The sequence below is a fragment of the Stigmatopora argus genome, chromosome 2 (assembly GCF_051989625.1).
Source record: "Stigmatopora argus isolate UIUO_Sarg chromosome 2, RoL_Sarg_1.0, whole genome shotgun sequence".
In the NCBI taxonomy this organism is placed as follows: Eukaryota; Metazoa; Chordata; class Actinopteri; order Syngnathiformes; family Syngnathidae; genus Stigmatopora; species Stigmatopora argus.
In genome coordinates, this window is record NC_135388.1 from 1,935,794 (window position 1) to 1,947,500 (window position 11,707).

The 11,707-nt window shown below is 40.5% G+C and overlaps 1 protein-coding gene, 1 long non-coding RNA gene and 1 other non-coding gene across 4 annotated transcripts in view; 2 read left to right on the forward strand and 1 right to left on the reverse strand.

The window, feature by feature from the left end:
- Positions 1 to 130: 130 nt before the first annotated feature.
- The window catches only part of LOC144092084 (uncharacterized), a 15,221-nt gene continuing 3,644 nt past the window's right edge, over positions 131 to 11,707 (reverse strand). Inside the window, exons 3-15 of the mRNA XM_077624856.1 lie at positions 11,094 to 11,297; positions 8,711 to 8,869; positions 8,515 to 8,629; positions 8,329 to 8,438; positions 7,680 to 7,838; positions 7,484 to 7,598; positions 7,298 to 7,407; positions 6,248 to 6,407; positions 6,127 to 6,180; positions 5,851 to 5,936; positions 5,199 to 5,295; positions 5,031 to 5,133; positions 131 to 772 (exon numbers count right to left, since the gene is read on the reverse strand). Coding sequence (XP_077480982.1) covers positions 613 to 772; positions 5,031 to 5,133; positions 5,199 to 5,295; positions 5,851 to 5,936; positions 6,127 to 6,180; positions 6,248 to 6,407; positions 7,298 to 7,407; positions 7,484 to 7,598; positions 7,680 to 7,838; positions 8,329 to 8,438; positions 8,515 to 8,629; positions 8,711 to 8,869; positions 11,094 to 11,297 — 1,632 coding nt within the window. The 3' untranslated portion in view covers positions 131 to 612. The remainder of the gene's footprint in view (positions 773 to 5,030; positions 5,134 to 5,198; positions 5,296 to 5,850; positions 5,937 to 6,126; positions 6,181 to 6,247; positions 6,408 to 7,297; positions 7,408 to 7,483; positions 7,599 to 7,679; positions 7,839 to 8,328; positions 8,439 to 8,514; positions 8,630 to 8,710; positions 8,870 to 11,093; positions 11,298 to 11,707) is intronic.
- LOC144092102 (uncharacterized) lies at positions 1,684 to 4,770 on the forward strand. 2 transcript variants are annotated; one of them, XR_013305979.1, is made up of 11 exons: positions 1,684 to 1,838; positions 2,396 to 2,439; positions 2,719 to 2,746; positions 3,015 to 3,040; positions 3,312 to 3,337; positions 3,556 to 3,581; positions 3,755 to 3,827; positions 4,001 to 4,055; positions 4,230 to 4,285; positions 4,457 to 4,543; positions 4,717 to 4,770. It is a non-coding gene; the product is annotated as an uncharacterized LOC144092102 (long non-coding RNA). The 2 variants fall into 2 exon arrangements; XR_013305977.1 differs by lacking the exon at positions 3,015 to 3,040 and having other exon boundaries at positions 1,685 to 1,838.
- On the forward strand, positions 2,204 to 2,340 carry LOC144070756 (small nucleolar RNA SNORA16B/SNORA16A family). The gene has a single exon (XR_013299462.1). It is a non-coding gene; the product is annotated as a small nucleolar RNA SNORA16B/SNORA16A family (small nucleolar RNA).

Sequence of the window (11,707 nt, forward strand, 5' to 3'; positions counted from 1 at the left end):
CGCCTCCCAACGTTGAGTGTTTTATTTTGAACTTCCTGCCTTGATGTGGTTCCGTTCGGAGATCTCTCGTAAAAAGTTAGTTTTCTAATCCAAATGCAATAAATGGGATTAAATAACACCCCTGAAAGTATTAAAGGTTTTCAGTACTTTATCTTTAGAAATAAAATGACATATTCGTGGACATTAAACGGTTGCGGTTGTGCAGGATGTGGCTTGTCGTTTCCTTTCGACACTAATGCAAAACCGCAGCGTTCGTGAGTCATGTGAGGTGTCAAAAAGGAACAATTCCCGTCTAGTGTTTCATCATATTCGCTTATATTTGCACATACGTTTTTTCTACGGGTTTAAAAGGGGAAAAACGTCTATTATCGCTCATGCCAGTGAATAGGAGTGGACGGTTGTGTCTTCTTATTATTATGCTGCCCTCCAGTGGCGAAAAATAGAAGCGACGGTGCCATGTGATTTCAAAAAGGGCAGTTCAGTTCAAATTCATAAAAATAAACCGTCGAATACTTTGATAACACCTTCATAAAGGACAAATTCAGTTCAATTTGACATTTTTTTGGCATTATTTGGCACTTATGGCTTTTAGTGAAGGGAAGTGCATCCGTTTCATTTTCTCGGCGGCGACCACTCATCTGAGTCACCCAAGCTTTTGTCACCCAGACAATTGGTCGGCGTGTTATCGCCGGGTTCCGGGCGAGCGATGGTCGGCGGCAGGAAATTGGGACGATCTAAGTTACCCATGATGCTGATGTTGCTCACGCCGGCCCTGGAAACGGGAAGGAAACGGGTAAGGCAAGGGTTGGGAACCTTTTTGACAGAGAGAGTCATAAGCAATTCATATTTTCTAATGTAAACAAAATTTTAAAAAAAAAATTAAACCCAAAAACTTGGTCTCTATATTTTTTTTAACTTTTTGATGATATATATTTTTGGGCACTTTACCATTTTTCCCCCTATAATCATATAATAATGTTTTTTTGTTATTTTTTTAAGGCTGTGGCTCCTTAGCCGGTAACCGGTCAAATAGTCCCAGGGGCTATTTAGCTGGTAACCTATTATTTAGCATTGAGTGAATAGGGGATTTTCTAAACCATTCAACCAATCTTATTGAAATTTGATGTTTTATTGCCAATTGATAGATTTTAACATGAGGTGAATAGGGATTTAATGACTATTATTTAGGCAGTGGCTCCGTAGCCGTAGTTTCTTACTATTTACCCCACACAGAATTCTTACCGGCTAAATAGCTATATAGGCTATAATAGCCTATATAGCTATTTAGCCATATAGGCTATAATAGCCTATATAGCTATTTAGCCGGTAAGAATAGCCCCTGGGACTTTGACCAGTTAGGGGCTAAGGAGCCACTGCCATTTTTTAAAGGGCCAGAAAGTTTTTTTCAAAATTCAATATTTAACTAATTCATCATTCACTAACTTCTATCCTTGTGAATAATAGCGAAAAATTAATAAAAGTTATGTTAGGGAAATCATTGTTGACCTAGCCATCAATAATGATGGACGTTTTTTAAACATAAATAATTATCGTTAACTTGTAGTGATTTGTTTTTTTTCTATTTAATTATTTATTATTATCTTGCGAACGAATACAAATACAACTTTACATCGTCATCTGATATTTTTAATTCAAGTTTGACTTTTCCGGTCATTGGCTAGCCATTTTTAAATAAACTTCCCACAATTCACCGGGAGAAGGGAACAACCTCCGCATGACGTCAACTGTCTTTATAAAGGCAACACACTGCTACCATTCTCTCTCTTTCATCGACCGTTTGCCGCACAAACAGCTTCCCAGCCGACCTAAACGAACCTGTAAGTTGAACAATTTATCCAAATGCCGTTTTTTGGAACATTAAGAACGATTTACCGATACCGAGCCTGACCGAAACTGCATGGAATGCGATTTTGGGAATAAAATCTCGTATTTCGAACACTAAAGGCTTAACTAAGCTCACATGGGCCTCATCCACGTGGTCGTGTTCAAATATCCTGACGTTTCATTGTTCATGTATTTCATCGACAATATTATTTAATGTCGCAATTTAAATCAGAATATCGGTCTCCGCCTAAATCAAGTTACATTCGTGCGAATCTCTTGGGGCGAGGCGGGATTTTCAAAATAAGAGTCATTTTCAACGATTTTTTTTTTTTTGCATTTATTTTAAAGTATCCAAATTATTAGGCTCCATCGAAGCTGTTGTTGCTCTTTATAGCATCAAATAGTCAAAAGGAAGCCAAAAGGAAGAAATTCACCGACGGTCGCTGCACAGTTAACAATATAACTGATGTAGCAACAATTTTGGTGAAGACATTTTTAAATATCAACCCCAAAAGCCCGCCGAAATATAATTTTTCTTGTTTTTCTTTAGGCCAAACAACTTGGGACTGTGTGATGCCTATTAATTGATCTGAGGTAAGTCTTAACTTCCAACAATACTATAAAGCAGGAGCATGAAAATCGAACACGATCCTAAAAACCTGACCCTCAAAAATAGAGGTTCACATATTTATTTCCCCCCACTGTTGTTCGATTTGAATGCATCCGTGTGTGTTTTTTTCCTGGCTATGATGACAAACTTGCCCTCAATGAAAACTGTGATTGGATTATACCAGAACTGAGCCATGATACTTTTAATTTCCCGTTTGTAGTCTTAAATAAAGTCATCTAATCACAAATATTTCTCCTATACAGGGTGAAAAAAATGTCAAGTGGGCTGAAGGTAAATGCCGAATAAATACACTTATTGTACGCATGCTAAAATCAAACACAATCCAAAAACCTGACCCTTAAAAATAGAGGCTGACATATTTTCCCCCCCAATTTTGTTCGATTTGAATGCATCCGTGTGGTTTTTCCTGGCAGTGATGACAAACTTGCCCTCAATGAAAACTGTGATTGGTTAAACCAGAACTGAGCCATGATACTTTTAATTTCCCGTTTGTAGTCTTAAATAAAGTCATCTAATCACAAATATTTCTCCTATACAGGGTGAAAAATGTCAGGTGGGGTGAAGGTAAATGTCAAATAAATTCACTTACTGTATGCATGCTAAAATCCAACACGAGCCAAAAACCAGACTCTTAAAAAGAGGTTAAAATATTTTTTTCCCTGCTATTTTTCGATTTGAATGCATCCGTGTGTGGTTTTTTTTCCTGGCAGTGATGACAAACTTGCCCTCAATGAAAACTGTGATTGGTTAAACCAGAACTGAGCCATGTTACTTTTAATTTCCTGTTTGTAGTCGTAAATAAAATCATCTAATCGCAAATATTTCTCCTATACAGGGTGAAAAATGTCAAGTGGGATGAAGGTAAATGTCAAATAAATGCACTATTATTGTAAGCATGTTATCCTAAGGACCTAGCTTGCATAGTTTGTGTCCTCCAATGACATGCGAGAACATATTTGGGGCGGTCTTTGACTGTTCTGACGTCAAATGGCAGCGACAGCCACTCTACTGTCCGATAAATTGACTTCAATATTCATGTCAATGTTTGTTTTTAATGTTATTTTTCTTTTGGTGTATAGTGTTGGCAAGCGGGGATATTCGTGAGGTATGTCAACTTCATTTTTGTAGATTTTTTGGGGGGATTGATGATGACCTTTACCGTTTTAAAAGACTGTTGGATGACACTGCGGATATGGGGCTGAAATTCAGATTAATTCGCTTAATAGTCACAATTGTGTTTTTATTCATTTAGTAATGATATTTTCTTTTTGTTTTCAGGATGTTGGACTATCATCACTCCCTGTAAAAACATTTTAATGTTTTTTTTTCATTTGGTGCAGATATTTGTGAGGTATGTCAACTTAATTTTTGTAGATTTTTTGGGGGGATTGATGATGACCTTTACCGTTTTAAAAGACTGTTGGATGACACTGCGGATATGGGGCTGAAATTCAGATTAATTCGCTTAATAGTCACAATTGTGTTTTTATACAATTAGTAATGGTATTTTCTTTTGGTTTTCAGGTTTTAGTGGTTATTTTTTTTTCTTCTGGTGTTGGCAAGTGCGGACATTTGTGAGGTATGTAAACTTAATTTTTGTAGATTTTTGGGGGGGATTGATGATGACCTTTACCGTTTTAAAAGACTGTTGGATGACACTGCGGATATGGGGCTGAAATTTTGATTAATTCGCTTGATAAATGTAACATTTTTTTTTATTCATTTAGTAATGGTATTTTCTTTTGGTTTTCAGGTTTTAATTTTTTTTTTTTTCGGCGCATGGTGTTGACAAGCGTGGATACTTGTGAGGTATGTGAACTTAATTTTTGCAGATTTTTTTGGGGATTGATGATGATCTTTTCGAGAGACTGTTGGATGAATCTTGGTGGATATGGGACTGAAATTCCGATTAATTAACTCTTAATAAATTTCACAATTGTTTTACTTAATTAGTAATGGTGTTTTTTTTTCTGTTTTTAGGTTGGACTAACTGCACTCCCTGTAAAAACATTTTAATGTTTTTTTCTTTTGGTGAATGGTGTTGGCAAGTGCGGACATTCATATGCGGTATGTAAACATAATTTTTTTAGATATTTTTTTGTGGATTGATGATGACCTTTACCGTTTTACAAGACTGTTGGATGAAACTGCGGATATGGGACTGAAATTCAGATTGTCTTAATAAATTTCACGATTTTGCTTAATTCATTTACTAATGGGAATTCCTTTTTTGTTTTCAGGTTGTTGGACTATTGGCACTTCCTGTAATAAATCAATAAACTTTTAAATCCTCTAATTATGTTGTGGTGTATTTAATAGCATGTAAGATTTCTATTTTTTAATTGCTACATAACTAGTGCAAAATTTTAAAATCGCTTGGTTACAATTGACCATAAAACTAACACTAGAGGTATAATTTTAATTGGATAAAGGAGATATGCCAACCAGAGAATAAAACTTTATTAAGATAAAACCAAATATGGGACAAAAGAATGCCCAATCCATATTGACTAAAAGTTCTGGCATGCTTGTTTCAATCATTTAAGTAACTTACCCCATTGTACTGCTCATTTGTTGTTGCCATGGGTTCATGGAATTGAAAAATGGTCCAATGGGAGGTGTCATGTTTAACATTTCGGCTCTGCATATTTCATAAGCTGTAAAAAATACAGATGGTACTTATCAGAAAAATGACTTGTGCCATATTACAAACTAGTCTTACCATCCCCAAAGAGCAGACTGTATAGAGTTAACCCTGGTGTGCTCATGGGAACCATAGGCGTGATCCAAAATACACTGGATGGATAACTTTGTTCATCCTGAAAAACACCATTTAAATCAAAACCCTTTTATTTATCAATATTTCCCAACTACTGTCCAGAGAACAATTGTCAAATCATGTGCTTTAATGTTCTAAGAGAAAAATCTAAATATTGTAGGAATAAAATTGTACTATTGGGGTTAAAATCATGACAATTCAAATTTTGAAATATGTTGTGACTAAATTCTAATTGCAAAACAGTAATTTTGTTGCTTATTTTTCTGTAATATCAGCTGGGGTTTGTTGGGCAATGTCTTAATGTCTGTCTGAGCACCATATTGGGCGGGAAATAAGTCATCAAATAAGATGAAAAGGATTACATTTTTTATTTTTAATATAGAAATGTGATGTCGGAAGAATTTTATTTTTGGTGTTTATTTGATTGGAACGACTGTTTCGTTTTTATAGGTGAAATTCTGGGAATAGTTGAGAAATGTGTAATACTCTTTACCGCCACAAGATGGTAGTATGGGCACCAGTTTTAAAAGAAACCAGCCCAGCAAAATGAGGCCATGTCACGTGACAGCCAATGAGGAACAGGCGAAAGGCTTACCGGCGCTTCCGACGCGGATGCGTGCGCTCGCGGATCCGACCATCTGGGCGGGGCGATCATGGGGGGGTATTCCACAAACCTGGTGGCTTAAAACGGGCAAAAAAAGCTCCTGTTTATGTCTTGACGCCACTTGAAAAATTTGATTCATTGCAGAGAGAAGCTGACACGAAATGATTAAAATGGGTGTTATGTCACGTTGCCTTGGGATGAAGATGCCAAAAGAGATTTTGTCCAAAATTTAGGGTGCTAACAGGTGACTTTTTGAGAAGAACTTACCATCTGTCCCAGATCCATTTTGCAGGATGAGCTCCCAATTGCTTGGCATGTCCCCTGAACATCAATAAGTTAGCATAGCGCATCACTGCGTTCGACCAATCACGGCGACCGAGCATTGTACCCGCGTCTGGGGTGCCGTGGGCAAACTCGTCGTTGATCTTCTTGTATTTGGCTTCAGTGTTTGGTGTCAAGGCGTCGGTGGTGCTGTCCGCCACGTCTGGGCTTTTGCAGGGGTGCCGCTTTTTCTTGTTCTTTTTCTTGTTCTTTTCCTTGTTCGGCTCCTTGCAACATTAAAAAATAAATAAATTTTATAGAGAGAGAGAGACGGAGCGAGAGCGATAGAGATAGATAGAGCGAGAGATAGATGGAGCGAGAGATAGAGATAGAGCGATAGATAGAGAGAAAGATAGATATAGAGCGAGAGATAGAGATAGATAGAGCGAGAGATAGAGCGAGAGATAGAGATGGATAGAGCGAGAGATAGAGATAGAGCGAGCGAGAGATAGAGATAGAGCGAGAGAGATAGATAGAGCGAGCGAGAGATAGAGATAGATAGAGCGAGAGATAGAGATAGAGAGAGCGAGAGAGAGCGAGATAGAGCGAAGGCTAGAGCTAGATAGAGCGAAGGCTAGAGCTAGATAGAGCGAAGGCTAGAGCTAGATAGAGCGAAGGCTAGAGCTAGATAGAGCGAGAGATAGAGCTAGATAGAGCGAGAGATAGAGCTCGATAGAGCGAGAGATAGAGCGAGAGATAGAGCGAGAGATAGAGCGAGAGATAGAGCTCGATAGAGCTCGAGATAGAGCTCGAGATAGATAGAGATAGATAGAGCGAGAGATAGAGCTAGAGATAGATAGAGCGAGAGATAGAGCGAGAGATAGAGATAGATAGAGCGAGAGCGAGAGAGCTATATATACATATACACACACACACATACACACACACATATACACACACACATACGTATATAGAGATATAGAGATAGAGGTCTATATATATATATATTGGAACGACTGTTTGTTAATATAGGTGACATTCTGGGCATAGTTGAGAAATGTGTAATACTCTTTACAGCCACAATATGGTAGTATGAGCACCGGTTTTAAAAGAAACCAGCCCAGCAAAATGAGGCCATGTCACGTGACAGCCAATGAGGAACAGGCGAAAGGCCTACCGGCGTGGCCTTCGCCGCTTCAGACGTGGATGTGTGCGCTCGCGGATCCGACTTGCGTGCCGACGATCTAGGCGGCGCGATCTTGAGGGGGGATTCCACAAACCTGGTGGCTTAATAGGGGCAACATCAATAAGTTAGCATAGCGCATCACTGCGTTCGACCAATCACGGCGACCGAGCATTGTACCCGCGTCTGGGGTGCCGTGGGCCTTCTTCCGCGGCTGATTGTCAGTCGCCGTCGTTCGTCCGTCGCTGGCTCCGCCTCCTCCCGGGTGCGGCAAAGTGGGTGGCGGCAGACTCGGCTGCACGCGGGTGAAAGTGACATGTAGCGGTTGAGGGGGAGGGAGATTTCCGGGTGAGGAGGGCGGGGTTTCATGTCCCACCATTTCGTGGCTCTTGATCATGTGCTCAAACTCGTCGTTGATCTTCTTGTCTTTGGCTTTGGTGTTTGGTGTCAAGGCGTCGGTGGTGCTGTCCGCCACATCTGGGCTTTTGCAGGCGTGCTGCTTTTTCTTGTTCTTGTTCTTTTCCTTGTTCAGCTCCTTGCAACATTAAAAAATAAATAAATTTTATAGAATGAGAGAGATAGAGCGAGAGATAGAGCTAGAGATAGAGATAGAGCGAGAGATAGAGCTAGAGATAGAGCTAGAGATAGAGCGAGAGATAGAGCGAGAGATAGATAGAGCGAGAGAGAGATAGAGCGAGAGATAGAGCTAGAGATAGATAGAGCGAGAGATAGATAGAGCTAGAGATAGATAGAGCTAGATAGATAGAGCGAGAGCGAGAGAGCTATATATACATATATACATATACACACACACATACGTATATAGAGATATAGAGATAGAGGTCTATATATATATTGGAACGACTGTTTGTTAATATAGGTGACATTCTGGGCATAGTTGAGAAATGTGTAATACTCTTTACAGCCACAATATGGTAGTATGAGCACCGGTTTTAAAAGAAACCAGCCCAGCAAAATGAGGCCATGTCACGGGACAGCCAATGAGGAACAGGCGAAAGGCCTACCGGCGTGGCCTTCGCCGCTTCAGACGTGGATGTGTGCGCTCGCGGATCCGACTTGCGTGCCGACGATCTAGGCGGCGCGATCTTGAGGGGGGATTCCACAAACCTGGTGGCTTAATAGGGGCAACATCAATAAGTTAGCATAGCGCATCACTGCGTTCGACCAATCACGGCGACCGAGCATTGTACCCGCGTCTGGGGTGCCGTGGGCCTTCTTCCGCGGCTGATTGTCAGTCGCCGTCGTTCGTCCGTCGCTGGCTCCGCCTCCTCCCGGGTGCGGCAAAGTGGGTGGCGGCAGACTCGGCTGCACGCGGGTGAAAGTGACATGTAGCGGTTGAGGGGGAGGGAGATTTCCGGGTGAGGAGGGCGGGGTTTCATGTCCCACCATTTCGTGGCTCTTGATCATGTGCTCAAACTCGTCGTTGATCTTCTTGTCTTTGGCTTCGGTGTTTGGTGTCAAGGCGTCGGTGGTGCTGTCCGCCACATCTGGGCTTTTGCAGGCGTGCTGCTTTTTCTTGTTCTTGTTCTTTTCCTTGTTCAGCTCCTTGCAACATTAAAAAATAAATAAATTTTATAGAATGAGAGAGATAGAGCGAGAGATAGAGCTAGAGCGAGCGATAGAGATAGAGCAAGATAGAGCGAGAGAGAGAGCGAGAGATAGAGCGAGGTCTATCTATCTATCACATATTATAGATAGATATATTCATTGGAATCTAATCAATATACAGTGGTACCTCGAGATACGAGCTTAATCCGTTCCGGAACTGAGCTCGTATGACGAGATTCTCGTAACTCGAGCGGACGTTTTCCATTGAAATGAATGGAAAAAGAATTAATTCGTTCCAGCCCTCTGAAAAAACACCAAAAACAGGATATTGGATTTGAAAAAATGTTTTATTTCTTCTAATTCACCATCTATTAACAAAGTAACACATAACTAGTGGTTTAATAGTAATAAAATGTGTTTAATCTAACTAAAAATGGGCAGATCTCGACGACAGGAGACAGAGACGTTTGGGGGCGTGGGGTTCGTTTTTTTTCCACGACAACGCACTCGTAAACGGAACAAACAAATTTAAATTAACTTGGATTAATATATACAGACACTCAAACATACGTTTAATGTAACTTTACACAAAACTGAATTCTAATTTTGTTGTAATCTTTTGTTACCTTCGTTTTTCGGGTTGGCGGTTTGTCACGCTTCCGCCCTCACGTTCGCTATCGATGGACTGTTTACTGTTGTATTGCCTTCAAAATATTACCAAAATGATGCACACAAATGTCCTCACAATAGGATAAAGCACGACCACTTGCCAACGAGAAATAGTCTTTAAAGAGCGATCGCTGGACCTTCTTTCCTAAGAAAGAATAACAGGAAATGACATAGCTGAGCTTCCTACGTATTGATTGTGGGTAATGAAGTTTTATTCTGAGAAAGGTATGGGTGTTGTGTGCAGGAGTATACTTCATTACCCAGAAAGCCTTCTTTTTGCATGCGCGTTGTGCGTTTCCTGGTCCGAGGAGGAACTTGTTTGAATTATTTGTTCCGTGCTCGTAAATATTGTTATACACGAAAGATATGCAAAAAAGACCTGGCTTGGTCGTATCATGAAATTTTGACCGCATAACGGGCGAATTATTCGATCGAAATTTCCCCCGTAAGACGAGCATTTTGTATGACGAGCGGTCGTATGACGAGGTACCACTGTATATATATATCTAATCTATATATATATATATATATATATATATATATATCTCTCTATCTCTCTATCTCTCTATCTCTCTATCTCTCTATCTCTCTATCTCTCTATCTCTCTATCTCTCTATCTCTCTATCTCTCTATCTCTCTATCTCTCTATCTCTCTATCTCTCTATCTCTCTATCTCTCTATCTCTCTATCTCTCTATCTCTCTATCTCTCTATCTCTCTATCTCTCTATCTCTCTATCTCTCTATCTCTCTATCTCTCTATATAAATAAATATAAATAAATAAATAATAGGGGGGTGTATTACCCCATATACAGCCATAATTTTCATATCGCCATTTGATTAGATTCCAATGAATCTGGTTAGCACGTGGGGTTCACAGTTTTGAGGTCGTGGGTTTGATCCCAAGTCAGTCCTCAGTGTGTGGCTTTTGCATGGAGCTTGAGGGGGTTTTGCCCAGGTACTCCGGTTTTCTCCCACATCCCAAAAACATGTCAATTGTCTCTCTAATTGTTTGCTTATCTCTTTGTGCCTTGTGATTGGCCGGCCACTCATTCAGGGTGGTACCTGTCGTGAGCTGAGATGCGCTCCACCACCACCGGGGGGGGACCCTTGTGAGGATAAGCGGTTCAGAAAATGAATGAATGAAAGTACTAAATATGGGAAATAGTGCCTCACAAGTGGAAGTGAAGCAACCTGTTGATTGTTTACACCAAATCGAAAACCTTGATTGGCCCCTCCCAGTCCAATTGGATTGGACCAAAAAAATAAAGTTGGCCTTAATGTTAAGGATGACTTTGAATGCAAACAGAATTGAAATAAATCCAAATTGAAGCCAACAGAGTTTGACAGCAGCCTGCTCTGGAATGATGTCATCTTAGCCGTTAAGCTAATGCTAACCACGGCAACGCACCTGCGTCATTTGCTCGCCCGCACGCATCATTTGGAAGCGCGACACCCCCAACGTGGTTTGCATGGCGGGCGCAAACATTTGCCAAAGCGTGACATTGACTGGTGTCGTGTGGGGAAAATGACAAGGTCGCGGTTCGTCTCACCTGTATGACGTCGGAGTTGGACCAGCTCTTGTGGGGCTTGTTGTACTCGGCGAACTTGAGCAAGATCTTGTCCAGATCGGTGCTGGCGTAATGGAAGTGCTCGTTGGAGTCGTTGAAGACGATCAGGGCGATCTCGCAGTTGCACAAAACGCTCAGCTCGTACGCCTTCTTAATCAGGCCGAAACTTCTCCCCGCGAACGTCACCTGCCGACACACCCGTACAATCACAATCGGAGACATCCCGCATTTCAAAGGATCGGAATCTATTTCTATTTATCTATCATTACTATTTAACGATTACAGTAATCCCTCGATTATCGCGTCTTCACGACTTGACCGTTTTTTTCTGCTAATTATTTTTGTTCAAAAGAATGATATATTTATTAAAGTTTATGAATATTGAAAATCCACGCTGAAACTTGTAAGTAGAAGCCACTCTTGCTACTAGGGCTCAGCCCTGAAATTAAAAAAAAAAAAAAAAAAAGTTATACTAGGGGTGACCCTATTTGGCGATTTTTCAATGATCGCGGCTATGTTTGCTCTACATTAAACTGCGATATTCCAGGGATTACTGTACGGTGGTACCTCGAGATATTCGTATCCCAAATCAACGT